General features: G+C 36.0%; 2 protein-coding genes across 2 annotated transcripts; one reads left to right on the forward strand and one right to left on the reverse strand.

Moving 5' to 3' along the window:
• Positions 1-43: 43 nt before the first annotated feature.
• LOC111781555 (pre-rRNA-processing ESF1-like protein) lies at positions 44-6,010 on the forward strand. Its single transcript, XM_023662220.2, has 7 exons — positions 44-853; positions 1,371-1,445; positions 2,245-2,477; positions 2,676-2,838; positions 3,864-3,992; positions 4,575-5,257; positions 5,458-6,010. The coding sequence occupies exons 1-7, from the start codon at positions 293-295 to the stop codon at positions 5,825-5,827; spliced, it is 2,214 nt and encodes a 737-aa protein (XP_023517988.2). The 5' UTR covers positions 44-292; the 3' UTR covers positions 5,828-6,010.
• A 103-nt stretch (positions 6,011-6,113) lies between these two features.
• Positions 6,114-9,572, reverse strand: LOC111781788 (aspartyl protease family protein 1). The gene is made up of 10 exons (XM_023662486.2): positions 9,057-9,572; positions 8,769-8,907; positions 8,455-8,687; positions 7,609-7,833; positions 7,372-7,507; positions 7,214-7,287; positions 7,029-7,125; positions 6,840-6,900; positions 6,651-6,722; positions 6,114-6,563 (listed from the first exon to the last, which is right to left on the reverse strand). Exons 1-10 carry the CDS (start codon positions 9,359-9,361, stop codon positions 6,262-6,264), a joined length of 1,644 nt encoding a protein of 547 aa, XP_023518254.2. The 5' UTR covers positions 9,362-9,572; the 3' UTR covers positions 6,114-6,261.
• Between the last annotated feature and the right edge of the window lie 2,861 nt (positions 9,573-12,433).

Raw genomic sequence — 12,433 nt, forward strand, 5'->3', positions numbered from 1 at the left:
GCTTCGGTAAATATCTAATGATTATCCATCTCAGGGTTACACTATCCCGCGTTCAAACATCAGGTACATATATAACCCCTAGACGCCTTAAGCCCTAGTTCCATCGCGCAGCGTTCCACCGCCTTCTCCGCCCGGACGATACACTAGTCGCCGTCGTTCCTCCGCCCGGACTGTTCGCAGCGAGTGGTCGTCGTCCCCCTCCCGGACTGTACGTAGTGGTAGTCGTTTCCCGCCGCAGTGGTAGTCGTTTCCCGCCAGGACTATACGCAGAGGCGAGTGGCCGGCCGTTGTCATGGGTTCCAAAAGTTTGAGTAACTCTAAGAAAAAGAACAAGGGTAACAAAAGTAAAGAGGAGAGAAATCTTCAGTCTTCAGCCTCAGACAATAAGAAAATTATCACTGATCCTCGGTTCTCGTCCGTGCATTTTGATCCTCGCTTTCAGAATGTCCCTAAGCATAAAGCAAAAGTTGCGATTGATTCGCGGTTTGACCGGATGTTCGTTGACAAGAGGTTTGGTTCCTCTTCGGCTCAATTGGATAAGAGAGGTAAGCCAAAGAAGGGTAAATCGGAGAATCCCTTACGTCACTATTATAGAATTGAAGAAAAAAGTGAAAAGAATGACAGTGAGGAGGACGTAGAAACGGAGGAAAAGGTTGAAGATGTAGTAAAGGAGGAGAAGGTTGACAGTGGAAGTGTAGAGAGTGATGTTGAGGTTGAGGAAAAGAATCAGATATTAGAGTTGGAGGATTCAGAGTCCGAGGATGATGGAGAGATAGAATCCGACTACTACACAACTGATACGGACCAAAGTGATCTGGATGAGATTTACGACGATGAAACATCTGAATTGCCGGTACGTTTTGAATATTTTAAAAGTTGTAGATATTTGTTTATACTTGTATTTTGTATTTTGTCAAATGTTCATCGAACTCATCTTTTAAGCGAAGAACTGATCTTGAAGAGAAAATAGAAAATCATTTTGCAGCTTCGTTACGTTGTTTTAATTTTTTTTTTTTTTTTTTTTTTTTTTTTTTTTTGGGTTGGGGTAGGGTCTAAGTTTATCAGCAGATTACATATGAACTCGGATTTTTCACTCAGCGAGAGCACACAAATGTTTTCGGTTGATCATTTTTGTTGTTGCCACTCACTTTAATTTTATTTTTTGGAATCGGGGTAGGGTCTAGGTTTATAACCAGATGATGAACTCGTTACTTGGATTTTATTTGGATTTTTCACAGCTATCCGATGCACACAAATGTTTTGTCAATACATAATTATTGTATTGTTGCCACTCATTGTCTGTCGTTCGGTTTTAATTGTGTAAAATTGGTAGCAATGTTTGAAATCATCATGGATTCCTGTATTGTCAGGTGGAGAATATTCCAGAAATCGACAAGGAAACTCACAGGCTTGCAGTTGTTAACTTGGACTGGAGGCACGTGAAGGTATGTTGAGCCAATAGATATCTTGGGCAATGTTTATTTCGTCAATAATTCGTATTAACCAAGTGTAAATTGTGACTCAGAATTTTGTTCTTAATTACAACCCTATCTTGAATATCTTCTCTTTATGCCTTTTTTTTTTTTAAACTTTTTTTTTATGTACTTAAAACAATTTAGGTTCAAGCCTTAATGCTGTACTAAAAAAAATCACCCAATGGATGGGAAAGCTGAGCACAAGATAGGTTCAAGCCTTAAGAAGTGAATATGCACAATATTTTGATTTGGCTGTCCTTTAAGGTGCTATCCCTGAATGAAAATGTTATTGTAATTCAGGGGATAGATTATATGGATTTAATTCATTTTGTAATTGGTCAAAATGAACAGTGAAGTCTGTATTGTTTGGCAGAAACAGATAGTCCATTCTGCTGCTTTTTTGCTATTGTTAGTCATTTGTATGTTGATGTTGTAGTCAACGACATTTCAATTATCTTCCAACTGTTCTTTTGTGATTCGTGTTTGCCTTGTTTCCTTCACTGAAATGTCATTTCATGTTCGGAATTTTTCCACATACTCACATGTCTATGTAGATAAAAGTAACAGCTGTTTTCTAGTATAAGCCTTGACCCAATTTACAATGCTTGGATATGTATTAGGAGTTCGTATTACTTTTTTAAGCATGAATATTCTGTCTCTCTCTCACTTATTTGCAGATCAGCACACACTTTGGCAGTCTTATGATGATGATATTTTATCTGCCTTATTATCTGTACTTGACTTGGTTAAATCATGTCGTGTTATGTAGGCTGTTGATTTGTTCGTCGTACTAAGTTCATTTCTTCCAAAAGGTGGACAAATATTGTCTGTGGCAGTCTACCCATCTGAGTTTGGGCTTCAACGTATGAAAGAGGAAGAGTTGCATGGTCCAGTTGGATTGTTTGATGATGAACAAGAGAAAAATGACGATGACGATGATGATGACGAAGACGAAGAGATTGATAATGAGAAATTGCGAGCTTATGAAATGAGTAGGCTAAGGTCTCTTTTTCTGATGCTGCTTTTCATATTCATTTTGAAAAATTACCAGTTCATTTGAATTTATTGATTTCACCATCAAATTTAGTCTGGTCTTAGTAGAATCAAATGCATATTGTATGGAATATCTGTTATATCCTCTAAAATGGCTCTCTCTCTGTATTTTTTCTAATCATTGCAATTTATGCTATTTGTGTACAGGTACTATTATGCTGTGGTGGAATGTGATTCTATTGCGACAGCTGATTACCTTTACAAAACATGCGATGGAGTGGAATTTGAAAGGTCCTCAAATGTGCTTGATTTGAGGTTTATTCCAGACTCGATGGAATTTAAACACCCTCCTAGGGACACTGCTACAGAGGTTTGTTTATTAATCATTTGATGTATCTATCCTCTTTGACATTGATTGGAAGTAATTTTGCTGTAGTGAATGTTATAATATGATATTGAAGTTGCTACTTTTTAGATAAGAATATTAAAGATGTCATATACTCCAGAATGATTCTCTAACACGTGCGAAACATAATTTGAAAATTTAGTTAATCACTCAATAACTTATAGTTATAGGTAAGTTTGATTTGATAAGGATAGCAAAATCTTTTTAGTTCCATCCATGGATTTAAGGGAAAAAAACGTTTCATAATTGAATCTTCTCTGCCTTTGTAAAATAATAAAAATTGAATTATGAATCCAAGATGACGAGATTTTAGATGAAAATAGTCATCAGTGAGTATGGAATTCAAAATGATTGTTGTTGGAGCCATGTATTCATTCTTAATTTGGCTTGGACTTCTGAGGCTGGACTCCATTGGCCATGGTTGAGACAGGAGCTAGTGTTAAGAGAGCTTCAAAGTAACAGAAGGCACACTGTTTGAGGAAGTATAGAGAAGATTAGTGTCCATGGCTTGAGGGCTCAAGAGATATTTGGAGGATGTATAGGCTCTTGTTCGGTTTCATGTCTCTCTTTAGGCATTGATTGTGAAGTCTTTATGTAATTATTCTTTAGGTTTCATTGTGCTTGATTGAAATCCATTCTTGCTTTAGTTTACCTCCATTTTGTTTGGGGTTGTTTCTTTTTTTTTTTCTTTTTGTCTTTTTTTTTTTTGTATTTTTTTCGAGGAAAGTTTGACACCTTATCTAAAGAAAAAAAACACATAACTGGTCTCTCGCACTTATTTCTTATAAGATGTTCATTCTCACTAACCAATTTTTCCTTATAATTTTTGAAAGTTACAGATAAAGTCTCGTATTCACTCTATGATTTTTGTTACTTTCTCTTGCTTAAACCCTTTCTTTCCATTTGTAATTGCATGCCATATATAGTGTTCATTATGCAGTGTGGAAAGGTAATTGGACGAGACTAACAGGATTCCGTTTGTATATCAGGCACCTTCAAGTTATGAAGTTTTAAATTTCCATACTCCAGCCCTGCAGCATAGTAAAATTCATCTTTCTTGGGATGAGGATGAACCCCAAAGAGTAACAGCCTTGAAACGAAAATTCAATGCGGATCAGGTTTGTACTCAATGATGCTATGATTCGATACCAGTTTCTCAAATTCTACGTGCATCATATGAGCTTTTTGTACTTTTTGGCTTGCCAACAGTTTACGGTATCTTGGGGTTCATTAGTTAGGTTTGTGGCCTCTATGTATTATCATCTTCTGTATTGTTAGTTTTTGTTGCATGTTGTTGATATATTCAAGTAACATGTCATAATTCTTATCAAACTTGTCTATGTTATGCATGCGATACGCGAGGTATGGAAGTTCGGGGTTTAAATTAGACAAACTTTAAATGAATAGGAAAGGACTTAATTTTTTTGAACCCCAAACCTGTCAGCCTCTCTTTTACATTGGTTTTGATTTAGAATTTCTTATTGACTGTATGATTTGGTACGCATAATAAGCATCATTCATCAATTTTGCTGAGAGATGTGGAAATATGGATTTTGATATCAAGAAGAGTGGAGATAACGATATAATCCTTTTGCTGGTTGTAGTATCTAAGGCTGTCTAGATATAATCATTGCATTTCTTTTCCTATGTATTCTCCTCAAGGTTTAGCCTCCTCTACTGACAATATTTTTTGCTTATAGCTGGCTGATATGGAACTCAAGGAATTTCTGGCATCTGATGAAAGTGAAAGTGAGGATGAAAGTGGTGATGATGGAGTGGAGGACCAAACAGACAAAAAGCGTACGAAAGGAGATAAGTACCGTGCCTTACTTCAATCTGATGAAGATGGTGAGCAGGATGGTGGTCAGGATATGGAGGTGACTTTCAACACCGGCTTAGAAGATATAAGCAAGCGAATCCTGGAAAAGAAGGATAAGAAAACAGAGACATTGTGGGAGGCTCATCTTCGAAAAAGACGCGAGAAACGGGTGAACGCAAGAAGTAAATCCGCACGGTCATCAGATGATGACAGCAGCGACACTGATAGAGAGGTTGGTGAAGAAGCAGGTGACTTTTTCGTTGAAGAGCCTCCAGTTAAACAAAGCAAGAAGGATCGAACGAAAAACATTAAAGACAGGGAACATGTTGGTCTAGATGGGGAAGCAGAAGCAAGCCGAGCAGAGCTCGAGTTGCTTCTTGCTGACGACGACGGCGGCGTTGACACTGGTATCAAAGGATACAATTTGAAACATAAGAAGAAAAAGGGGAAGGAAGACATTGCCGAAGATAAAATACCGACGGTCGATTACAGTGATCCACGGTTTTCAGCACTCTTCAATTCACCTCTCTATGCTTTGGATCCCACAGACCCTCAATTCAAAAGGTATCATAAATACTTCTGAGAATTATTGAAATACTTCAGATTCTAAACAACCGTTTATTACCAAATTCCAAATATATAATTCTTGCAACGATATGAGCTGATTAGGCGAATGTGCCTTAACCATTTAAGGCATTGCAGAACTTGCCATTAGTATTCATTTTAGTTTTTATGATTCTGAGATATAAGTCTCTTGTTTGCAGGAGCGCTGCTTATGTTCGTCAAGTGGCATTGAAGCAGCAAAAGGTTGATGGATATCAGTTAACAAAAAGCCAGCTTGGGGAGTCTTCCACGAAACAGCCTGCAGCATCCGGGGACGACACGGTGAACAGCAACGTCCCTGTTAAGACTGAGGGAGATTCCTCAACGAAGAAGTACGAGCTTTCGTCATTAGTTAAATCAATTAAAATGAAATCACAGCAGCTTCAGTTGCAATCTGGTGGTCGTAAGACGCCGAAGGAAGATGGAAAAAAGCGTCCACGAGCAACGGAAGAAGTACAACCATTACAGCCAACCATGAACAAGAAGTCAGGTAAAAAGAAGCAAAGAAAAATGAAAGGCACAGAGGATTGAATATTATACGCAACAATGATGTAATTTGTTTAATTTAACAATTTTGGGTAGATTTTTGTGTTTTTTTTTTCCTATAATTTCATCACTGTCTGTTAATGTCTAATGTCTCTGTCTTAACTAGCTATATTATGTCACATTCTCAAGATTGAATTCTTCTATTCATAATTCATAATTATTGTATCATTTCACTTGAGATCCAATTTAAGATCAATTCAAATTGAGTGATTAATTGAAATACTTGCAATTCAGGACTTTAGTAGATAGTTCAGAATTTTACCGACCTGCAAATTTGTAATAAATTTTGAATAACACTGATTTACAAAATACAAACAAGTGGAAGCAGTAAAACTGTTTCCTTCTTAAATTATGGCTTCAAGAAAAAATAAAAATACACCAAACAAATCAGAACGAAACCCAGAGAATAATAATCAAAGTCAAACAACAGCCAAAATTGCAAGAACGGCGACGAACACAGAGGTCAATGGATTCAACCGCGTTGCATCACCCCCAATTTTCGGCAAACCGGTGCTTCCTCCAGGGGCAGAAGGTGGCGATGGAGAATCGTCGGTGGGGGGAGAGTCTTCTGCCGGCGGAGAGTCTTCGGCCGGGGGAGAGTCCTCGGCTGGGGGAGAGTCGTCGGCCGGGGGAGAGTCGTCGGCCGGGGGGGAGTCTTTGGCCGGAGGGGAGTCCGCCGGAGGGGTGTCACCGGAGGGAGTGCCGGCGTCACTGTCGTAACCTGGATTTAAGAAACAAACTTCACTGACAATGCAAAAAAAAAAAAAAAAAAAAAAGAAGGGAAATTTTCAGGTCAAGAAATACTCACAGTCTGAAGGACTCCATCCCAACACCATCTTTTCACGATCGAAGATAATACGGTAACCAGTCATGAAGTTTTCTGCAAGAAAAAGAAAGTTCATGGGATCATAAGCGATTCTTCCAACCTTGAAAATTAAAAAACCACTAGTACTAGAACAAGACAATATAAATTAGATGCAGAGCCAGGGGATCTCACGTCCAATTAGATTAATATCGTTGCTTTTGATAAGGGTTAGACAAACTGCATGTGTAGTATCCTGAATTCCAAAAAAATAACAAAAAAAAAAAAAAAAAACAGATCAAAATCAGCTTCAAAGATTGCATAAACGAGTGAGAGAGCCAGAAAATCCAAAGCACTCATTGGATAACTGTTCAGAGTACTCACATCAATAGGAAAACCAATGAACAGATCCAAGGGGACAAAATCGTCCCCACCCATCATCGTAAAATTCAGTATCGGACGTTCAACTTTGTCGTTAGCACTGCATATAGACCGAGTATGAATCAGAATACCAAAATCTTTTGAAAGAGAATTAAATGGTTTCAATATCTTCCTTATTAGCTACTTACGGAAGTTCATAGCAGTACTCAAATGGGAAATCGGGATCTGTTGTAAAGCGCTTTAGTTTCATTCCTGCATTCATCTGCACAATAGCTATGTATAAATACAAGAGATCCCATGCAATCATATGCCACTTCCCAAGAGTTGAAACTGCAGATAAGCTTACTTGCTTAGAAATAATGGAGTAAGCTGGTTCATTCAAGTAGGTAAACGAGGTACCGGAGTCGAAAATTGCGGTGAATTCGACGTTGTTGGCTTTTCCTCCCACAATTATCTCAGTGACGGTGACATTGTAGGATGGACTGCAAGAATGAACAACACAAGCCAGTTGGAAAAACCAGAGTCCCCAAGAGAAATGAAGGTCAGATTTTGAATATATGGTGAAGAAATGACGAGTTCTTACTAGTTGGCCATGGTATTGAAGGGTGTTTCTCTTTGGCCTGGGGTGCCTGAGTCTCCAAAATCGATTCTCCCAATACCATCAATCCCGAAACACATGGAGAATGAATCTGTGCTAAGCCCTTGGTTTGCTAATAAGCTTGGAACTGATATCCTGTCCATGCCAAGCCCAATAAGACCATTGGGAGCTGCACCTCTTTGAAATACACCAGTCTGAACCGTACCGCACCTGCCATGAACAATCACATTCAACCAACAACACACCAAATTGCAGATGCTTTCTCTAAGATGATTATGTTGACTATGAAATCCATAACAAACTGCCCAAAGATCATTAAAATTCCCAGAAGAACAGCACCATCTAGATAGCGGAGATTTAAACTTCTAATCTCTTGGCTAAGGATACATACTATTAATTTTGTTCGTGACTACTTTCTTATATTAACAAAAACATAAAAAATTTAGCCAAAAGTGACTCAAACGTCGAACAAAAGGTGTATTTTGTTCGAGGGCTCTAGAGAAAGGAATCAAGCCTCGATTAAGGGAAGCCTGTTTGAGTGCTACATAGGCTTAAGGGAATGCTCTATGGTGTACTACTTTGTTCCAGAGGAGTATTGTTGAGGATCGTTGGTTGGGAGTCTCACATTGGCTAATTAAGGAGTTGTTCGTGGGTTTATAAGTAAGGAACGCTATCTCTATTGGTACGAGGTCTTTTGGGGAAGCAAAGTAAAACAACGAAAGCTTATGCTCAAAATGGACAACATTATAACATACCATTGTAAAGGATTGTGACCGTTAGGAAAATATAGTATAGAGGATTAGAAACAGAACGATATGCAGCATAACTCACCCAAAAGTAATCTTGGCTTCGACAGGGTCGAGTTTTAAATCATCAGTGGCCAAATGCAAGACGTCCTGTACCAAGTAGCCAGTGGATGAGGTATTGGCAGACAGGTAATTAATTTCGTAAGGGCAAGTATTTGTGTTCGAAGTGCACTGGTTTGAAAGCTCGCACAAAGAGTTGCTGCAGGGAACAGGTGCGCTCGTTGTTGAATCATCTGGACTATAATGATTCAACGCAAACTGTTGAAAGATGAACAAAAAATAAATCAACCAATTGATATCAACAGAGCATCAACTAAGTAAATCAGAACGAGAAAATACCTTCCCACCATCTGTTGTGTTCAAATAAGTTAAACAACTACGGCATTCACAAGGTAACCAGAGCAAATCGCTTCCAGTGTCCAATGCCACTAAGAAATCTAACGACGGCGATCCTAAAGATATATTGGCGTAGTACAAACTGAAAAGCCCCAATCAGAAACAAACAAAACGGATCAATTAGGCAATCGATAACGTTTAAAGTCAGAACAACAGAAAATCACAAACACTCAAAAATCGAAATCGAGAGAAGCAATTAGGGAAATGAAGCGAGAAAGCAAGGAGCATTACTATCCCAAATTTTCGATGTAGAACGTCTCGTTGCCATAGGCGAACGTCAGCTTCGTATCGCCGTTGCTGGAGGCAAGTCGCCGGCCGCGAACTAACCTATCGCGATGGACCATAGTGGCATAATAGGCAGGGGTGTGTTTCTCCGGTAAGCCTTCAGATGTGAGAATTCCCTTTATCGATTCCGAAAATCGATGGTGAATATTGAACTTAAACGAAGCCGCCTCGCCGCTTCGGAGCCCGCAGGCGAGTAGGTAAACAGAAAGAACCAGTAACATTTGGACGCCGGAACTGAAAGTCCACGCCATGGACGCCGATTAGAGTAACCAGAAATTTCCCGGGAAAGTGATGAAGACATGGAAGGATTTGAAAAGAGTTTAAATAGAATCGAATGGGATAGGAAGCTTTGACGGATTCAAGGATGAAGAACATGAGCAGGATGAGAGAGAGAGAGAGAGAGAGAGAGAGGGAGAGGCGTTGAAGTTCAGAAGATGATGAAATTGTGGTCTCTCTGCTGAGAGAAGTCAAAACATTTCCCTTCATGCCGGAAATAAAAAATATTATTAATGTATTAATATATATTTTTGGAATTTACAGATATGGTCCCTGAAGAATTCATAAATAAAAAAAGTGGGCGGGAAGTTTCATAATTCATAAACCTGCCCAAAATTGTTTTCAGCAACATTTTTTTTAAAGAATTTTAATTTCTGACCTTTTAAAGAAAAATATAATAATTTAATCAATCTAGCTTTCCTAAATATAGAGTTGTAAATATAATTGTGTTACAAAATAAGAAAAAAGAGCTAGAAATTTTTCTTTCTTTGTTTTTAATTTAAATATTTTATTTTTTTAATACAATAAATATGGGTACAAGACATTTCAAATTTTCATTTTAATAAAAAACTACATGTTAATTATTACTTAAATATATTTAAAATAATTTTATTTTCAAATATCTAAAGCTTATTATTATTATTATTATTAGTATTGTTATTCGTGAATGAGTTTTAAACTCTTAACATCTTTATCAAGAATATAAGTCATTTACTATTGAAGACTTATTTTGAAATGTGAAGTTCACACTAATTAGCGAGTTTTATGAAAAATTAGCTTCAAAAATTAAATTATAAGTTTTGTTAAATTTTGTTATACATTTTAAAGTGTAAGGATAAAATAACTAAATTTGTAATTTTCCAATTTTTTAAAAAATAGTCTTAAATTTTTTTATTTAATATAAATTGCACTACGAACTTATAGTTTAATTTTAATTATATTTAATAGTTTTTAAAAAAAGTAATAACAAATTGTTTGGAAATATAATATATACAAAAGTAATACAATGCGTGCCAACTTGTTATCATTTTACAATTAATATTTCAATATTCAATTATCGGACAAACAAATAAATTTAGAATATATCTTATGAATTCATTTTGAGGTCTAAAAGGGAAATACAGAGAACAAAAGGACATGACTGCAAAAGAGAAAAAGTACAGTGGTGGGTTTAGGAGCGAAGAGTGGCACGGAAAAGGGATGTCCAAAAACAGTTGGTGAAGACCGTTGACATAAGAAAATGCAAATATTATATAATTTTGAAAAAAAATTAGAATTTAGTTTTTATAATTTTAAATTTTATAATTAGTCCCTAAATTTTAATAAAACCCTATAAAAACTATTACGAGGAACTAAGCTTATAATTTAAGCTAAGCTGTTTTAAGTATATAAAATAAAATTAAAAATATGCTAATTACAAGTTACAACTTGGCATGTAGTTGGACATTCAGCAATTTCCACCCAAGCTTCCTCATCTTGGCCTTAGCCAATTTCAACGCTTCATTACAATATTATGAAATAAAATGAATTGATGAGTAAAGTTTGAACCAATCCTATCTCATCATTTGAAGCAAACTATTATAATAATCATTAAAATTATAAATGGGTCCCTGTAATGTAGAATTACTCTATAATTTGATAAAATTCTAATAACATATGATCTTATTTCTAAAGATTCTATCAAACCATCAATATAAAAGGATTAAAATTTAACTTTCTTCAAACCATAGGATACCATAGGATAAAATTTATAATTTAACGTACAATGAATCTTGATATAAATATCATAGGCAATTCAAAATATGATTGACTTATAATAAGTCTATCTTTATACATACATATATATATCTATATATATATATATATATATATATATATATACATACATATAAGACAGAGACACACAAAGTAAAGATTAAAGGGCTATGAATTGGTCTATGGATAAACTGAGGGGGAGAATACAAGCTTAGAGTTTAGCATAAAATGTGAAGGGGAAGCAAAAAAATATGCGAAAGAAGAATGGGAAAGGTATAACAAACTCAGACGCTATTGAATTTTAAATTTAAAAAAGAATGGATTTCATAATCATACGCTATAATCCGACGACCCGCCGCTATTGGATCATCAATGTCTTCCATGCAAAGCAAATGCAATGGGATTTCTATTACAAAAACTTCAGATTCTAAAACCAAGTCAACTAAAAAAAATGGCAAGTGCAATGGAAGTTGCACATTAATTAAATTATCCTTCAAATTTAAATAGAGAAGAAATATTGCATCAGATAGGCTTGAAGATAGAGAGAGAGTGTGACAAATTCTGGAAATAGGTCCATGAAACTTCAAATTTGGTTAGCATGGTTACTCTTTAAAAAGTTTCGAATAGGTCCTTCAACTAAGAGTTTCAAGTATAATCCGAGGATTTAACAAAAAAAAAAAAAAAAAAAAAAAAAAAAAAAAAAGAAGAAGAAGAAGAAGAAGAACATAATCTTAGGCAGTGAACCAATCAAACAAGTTTAAAATCCAGCTTAATTTTTCCTCAACTCTCATCACAACTTGGTGTTAAATCTAATAGTTTGACCTCCACAACCTATAATTCTCTTTTAAGGAGGCATAATAGATTTGAAAGAAGCACCTACCAATGAAAGAAAATATAGGCATATTCTATTGGTGGAACTCAAAGACGTGCGAGATGCCAAGGAAATAGAGGCTTTCAGACAAGAAAAAATAAGATATTTGAAACCTAAGAGAAAAAGTCCAACAGAATTATTAGGATAATTTATTGGTGCTAATTGTCAATGTAGATGATTGGCTTCACATGAACTATAAAAGTCAGACTTCTAAGATGAGCTGGGCAAGAATTAGTCTAAGTTAAGCTTGCATTATCATTTCAACTTTAATGATATAATATAACTTCTAAAGACAATAGAATATGCACTAGAAAGAAGAATAGAGATGGAGAAAAGAAAATTAATGCAACAGCTCATTTCAATAATAATACCTCTAGACATGACAACCACGAAAACCTTCAAGGCTCGCTGCATCAGATCT

This window comes from Cucurbita pepo, chromosome 19, assembly GCF_057944985.1.
Source record: "Cucurbita pepo subsp. pepo isolate OVF chromosome 19, ASM5794498v1, whole genome shotgun sequence".
In the NCBI taxonomy this organism is placed as follows: Eukaryota; Viridiplantae; Streptophyta; class Magnoliopsida; order Cucurbitales; family Cucurbitaceae; genus Cucurbita; species Cucurbita pepo.